The 4,618-nt window shown below is 49.2% G+C and overlaps 2 protein-coding genes across 9 annotated transcripts in view; one reads left to right on the top strand and one right to left on the bottom strand.

Moving 5' to 3' along the window:
- Strn3 (striatin 3) overlaps nucleotides 1-3,148 on the bottom strand; it is a 129,938-nt gene extending 126,790 nt beyond the window's left edge. For 4 of the 5 annotated variants that reach the window (XM_004637102.2, XM_023721814.1, XM_023721813.1 and 1 more), the window contains exon 1: nucleotides 2,033-2,536. In XM_004637102.2, coding sequence (XP_004637159.1) covers nucleotides 2,033-2,314 — 282 coding nt within the window. In that variant the 5' untranslated portion in view covers nucleotides 2,315-2,536. Of the gene's footprint in view, nucleotides 1-2,032; nucleotides 2,537-2,890 lie in introns of those variants that run through there. The other variant, XM_023721812.1, reaches the window with a different exon arrangement.
- The window catches only part of Ap4s1 (adaptor related protein complex 4 sigma 1 subunit), a 38,027-nt gene continuing 34,468 nt past the window's right edge, over nucleotides 1,060-4,618 (top strand). For 2 of the 4 annotated variants that reach the window (XM_023721815.1, XM_023721816.1), the window contains exon 1: nucleotides 1,781-1,916. The gene's annotated coding sequence lies outside the window, so the exon portion shown is untranslated. Of the gene's footprint in view, nucleotides 1,436-1,778; nucleotides 1,917-4,618 lie in introns of those variants that run through there. The other 2 variants (XM_023721817.1, XM_023721819.1) reach the window with 2 other exon arrangements.

The raw sequence follows: 4,618 nt of genomic DNA, 5'->3' as shown, positions 1-4,618 counted from the left end.
AAAAAAAAAAAAAAAGAAAAGCATTAAAGTAAAAATTTATGTACAACAGAACTTCAAAATTCTATCAGAGGGCCGGGGAGATGGCTCAGTACAATAAGTGCTTCCCTGGCAAGCACAAGGGCCTGAGTTCAATCCCCGGTTCCACCAAAAAAAAAAAAAAACCTCTATCACAAACTGATTATGTATTTAGTGATCCCTAGCCCCAACACAATTTTTAAAACTAAATGCTTTAACTTCTTCACTCACACAGTAAATGTTTGCAGCAGTGTATTTAAAAGTTGCACACCAGCTACTATATAAATCCAAGTGCAGTATTTCAAGGTATAATATACACAAGCAATTTTGACAACTACTGAATATTGGGGTTTTTTAAAAGCCCAGTAGAATAGTAAAGCACAACTCTAGAACACCAAATTAACTAAACATGTCAAAATATTTAAGTATTTTGGCCAGGCATGGTGGTACACATCTGTAATCCCAACAGTCTAAAAGGCTGAGGCTGGAGGGTTCCAAATTCAAGTCTAACCTGGGCAACTTAGAGACCTCATGAGATCCTGTCTCAAAAAAAAAGCCGGGAATACAGCTCCTTGTGACAGCCCTGGGTTCACTCTCCAGTAAGGGGGAAAAGGTGTACTTAAACATTTTTACTTTTTAAAAGTTTAATTTGATCCGAGTTAAAAGTTGACTAGATCAAAAATCAAAGTATTTATATTTAATGATATTCTACACGAATTTAATCTCCCTTCTTTCAACACTCCATTGCTCCTAACTATTCACCATATGGCTTTATATGACAATGAACAAATACTAGCTACATCCTAAATATAAAGCAGTATGAAGAACAGGTGCAACACTGTTTAAATGCGTTTTTCTTCTAAGCCCAATTTTGCGCAGGAAAAGAATTTAAAAATAAACACAAATACACAAAATAAGTTTAATAATCCTTTCAAAAAGATGCAACAATTATTTGTTGAAACTGTACTTCCGATTTGATTTGAAACTGTCTCATTGCTATCTGTTTATCAATAAAACTTTGGGAAAAAAAATGCAACAACTTTGAAATCCAAGACACGAGCCCTACACTACTATGTTCCAAAAGTTAAGTCCTACAGTGTACAAAAGTTCACATTTACAGCAACGAGCTCTATTACTCTCTACTCACACAGAAAATTACAAGAGTTCTCAGATCCCCAATTAATAAGTACATTTAACTTCATGAGTTAGTATGCGGAGGAAAACGCTCCACTTCAAACTCATGTTAATTCTCTTCTCAGTTGTTTTCATAAACACAGCACGGAGAATCTAATTTGGCTTTGTACCCATTAAAAAAGAAAAGCTGAAGGAGAATACTCTCTCTAGAAAGAAAAATTCAGCGTTGAAGGCGGTGGTGAGTCAGAAACTAAAAGGAAGCCAAGGGAGTAAAGCAGCATCCCAGGTGAGCAGGCACGCAAGAGTTGACGCTGAGAAGTGAAAACTTCACAGGTCGACCGCAAACTGTAGCGCCTGATGGAAGCCCAAGAAAGGAGCGCGGCTGTCAAGGGGCAACCGTGCACGGAGGCGGCGGCGGGGGGGATTAGGCAGGCCAAATCCGAAAGGGGGTCCGGGAGGAGGTGGAAACGCGCCATCGCAGTCCGTCAGCTGGGGTTCCCACAGGCAGAGAGCGTAAACAAGAGCGCGCTCACTGCCCCGCAGCCCCACGCCAGACTCCCCGAGAGGAGTTCGGGCCCTCGGCCCGAGTCCGGGGAAGGCCGCCTCCGGAGGGGCCCCCGCAGACGCCATACTAAAAGTCAAAATGGCTGCCCCGAGGAAGCCCGCACCGCATAGCTAGTGAGGGCTGGGGAACAGGCAGCTGCGGGAAAGGGGGAGGGGGCTCGAGGAAGACCGTCGCGGGGTCCGTCGCCGCCCGAGGCGCAGAGGTAGGTCCTCGCCGGCCTCCCAAGACGCGGGCTCCGGCGGCAGGCAGTCCCGGCCCCACCCCCGGCCGGGAACCCCGCCGCGGCCACCGTCCTGCTCACCGACCCCGGCCAGGTACCTGCAGTTCGGCCCGCTCCACCTCCCAGTGCGCTCGCTCCATCTCGAACCGAGCCCACTCGTGCTGGATGTAGTGCAGTATCCCCGGGATAGTGTACTGCTGTGGCCGGGACAGCTCAGGGCCTGCGGGGGGACCCGCTCCCTCGGAGGCCGGAGGACCTCCGCCGCCCGCCGCTCCATTGCCCCCAGGCGAAAGGCTCAGGTTCCCCCCAGGTCCCTGCTGTGGCCGCGGAGGGGCTGCCATCCCCGGGCCGCCACCACCGCCTCCGGCAAGCTCGTCCATTGTGTGTGGGGCCCCGGCCGGGGCGTAGGGCGAGACGCCGACTGCTGGGGGAAGGACCGGGGAGGATGGCCACGCGCCGCCGGCGGGCGGAGGCCGGCCAGGAGAGGGGCGGGGAGGGGGTCGTTGCGGTGTGCCCGCCGTGGGTCAGAGCAGGGAGCCGCCGGCCGCCGCCATTACAGTCCCTCCTCCATCTGCCCGGCTCACTCACTCACTTTAGGGAAAGGGGGGCCGCGGCGGAGCGGGGGAAGGGGCAGGGTTGGGAAAGGGATAGACGTAGGGCCGCCGCCTCGCACAGCCTGCTGGGAAAAGAACGCCGCTGCCGCCACTCGCTTGATAGCCAAATAGAGTCCGGCCTCACCCTACGCACGCGCACTGGGCACGCAGGCATTCGGCGCTGGGGGCGGGGCGAGGCGAGCTGGTCCCCGCCCTAGCCCCGCCCCCACACCGGCGCCGGAGAGCGGCAGCAGACGCTCAGACTTTGGGAGCGTGGCGACCTCTGGCCTCGAGTGGCCGCGTCCTCTTGCAGCCCGCTTTCAGGCGCAGCTTGCTACCCCACGGTCTCGGCCATGCGTTCACCCTTGGAGCTGGGTTTAAATCCTGCTTGTTTCTGACCGCTGTCCGTCTTGGATTCCTAGCGTTTCTCCTGCATTCTTTGCGTGTTTCAGGCGGTCCCAAAGGACCGGGCCTCTTTCCCCGCCTGTCACTCGCTCTATCTCGGATTTGTTCGTACCGGTTTCCGGGATTTGGGAGGTGTTCTCTTTTGGCAGCCAGCCCAGATCCTTCCGGACGTGGTGATTGATTCTTGGGCTCTGGCCCCATTTCTGTGCACCCAGCCGCCTGTCCTAACTCGTTCCCCTCTTTCCTTCTCTGGGATGGGTTGTGTTATGGGAGTTTGAAAAAGGAGCAAAAGCGATTGTTTTCCTTTTTTTCTTGGAAGAAGAGAGGGTCATGAAATCCTTTAGATCTTGGGGCTGATGGGCATAAGGAACAAAGGTTAACTTTGAAGGAGGCTTGTTTAAACTATGTTATAAAAGTGAATGAAGGGCTGGGGAGATGGCTCGTAGAATAAGCTCATGTCAAGCAAGAGCAAGGGCCTGAGTTCAATCCCCGGTTCCGCCAAAAATAAATAAATAAATAAAAGTGAATGAACTGACAGCCTACCGCTAATGGTAGGATGTTTTTGATAGGTTAAGTTCAATCCTCATAGCACTTTAAAAAATAATAATAACTAAAAGTATTGTGACTACAACATAAAATCCTAAGTGAACAACTAAAGGTGTTTTCCTAGGTTATTTTATTTTATTTCATTTATTTATTTATTTTTAGTGAAATAGTATGCATGTGCCTGTAACCCCTTCATTTGGGAGGCCACGGCAAGAAGATCTCAAGTTCAGGACAGCCTAGACTACATAGTGAGACTTTTGTCTCCAAACAACAGAAACCCAAATATAATGGAGCGTGCCTATAATTGCAGCTCTTTGGAGGATGGAAAGGAGTTAGAGGCTAGCAGGAGCTCCATAGCTATATCCTGCCTCAACCAACAGCAAAAGGAAGAGGAAGATGGGCTGAAACTGCCTGAGTATTAAAAGTACAGGCAAGATGGACTTACTTGGCGCACATCTTTAATCCCAACATTGGGAGGCTAAGGCAGGTCAGTGTATAGAGTGCATTCAGCCTGGACTAGATAGGAAGACCCTGCTCAAAACAAAGCACAGGTTTAGACCTGCAAGATATTCTGTTGAAATGTGTTGTAGACCATACTCATTACTTTGTGTCTATAATTCCTAACGACATGGTAGTGATTTTCTATATAAGAAATGAGCTCTCCCTACATTGTCACCTACAGCTACCTAACTGGAATTTCCTCCCTGATCTGTGCCTGACTCATTTCCTGTGCTCAGTTTCACCTTTGAAACTTCTACTTTCTGTTCTTTCATCAGTCCTGTGCATCGCTCCTCCTTTTCCCTGCCCACAGAATCTCTTATTCTCTTCAAGAATGCCTGTTTTAGAAGACAACAATATGCAATATATAACAATTATTGTTGAATTCCTATTATTTTGTTTAGTGAAATTCTGTATCTTTTCTAATGGATTTTTTGTACTAGTTTGTATTCTCTTTATGGCAGAACCGGGGATTGAACTCAGGCCTTGCGCTTGCCAGGTGAGCACTTATTCTACTGAGCTATCTCCCCAGCCTAATTTTTATTCTCTTAAAAAAAAAAAAAAAAAAAATGGGCTGGAGAGATGGCTCAGTGGTCTAAAGCACCTACTTGGAACAAGCTCGGCAAAGCACAGGGACCGCGG

This window comes from Octodon degus, unplaced genomic scaffold (genome assembly GCF_000260255.1).
Source record: "Octodon degus isolate 3935 unplaced genomic scaffold, OctDeg1.0 scaffold00086, whole genome shotgun sequence".
Classification (NCBI taxonomy): Eukaryota; Metazoa; Chordata; class Mammalia; order Rodentia; family Octodontidae; genus Octodon; species Octodon degus.
Note: the sequence above shows the minus strand (reverse complement) of the source record. Positions and strands in the feature narration are given on the sequence as shown.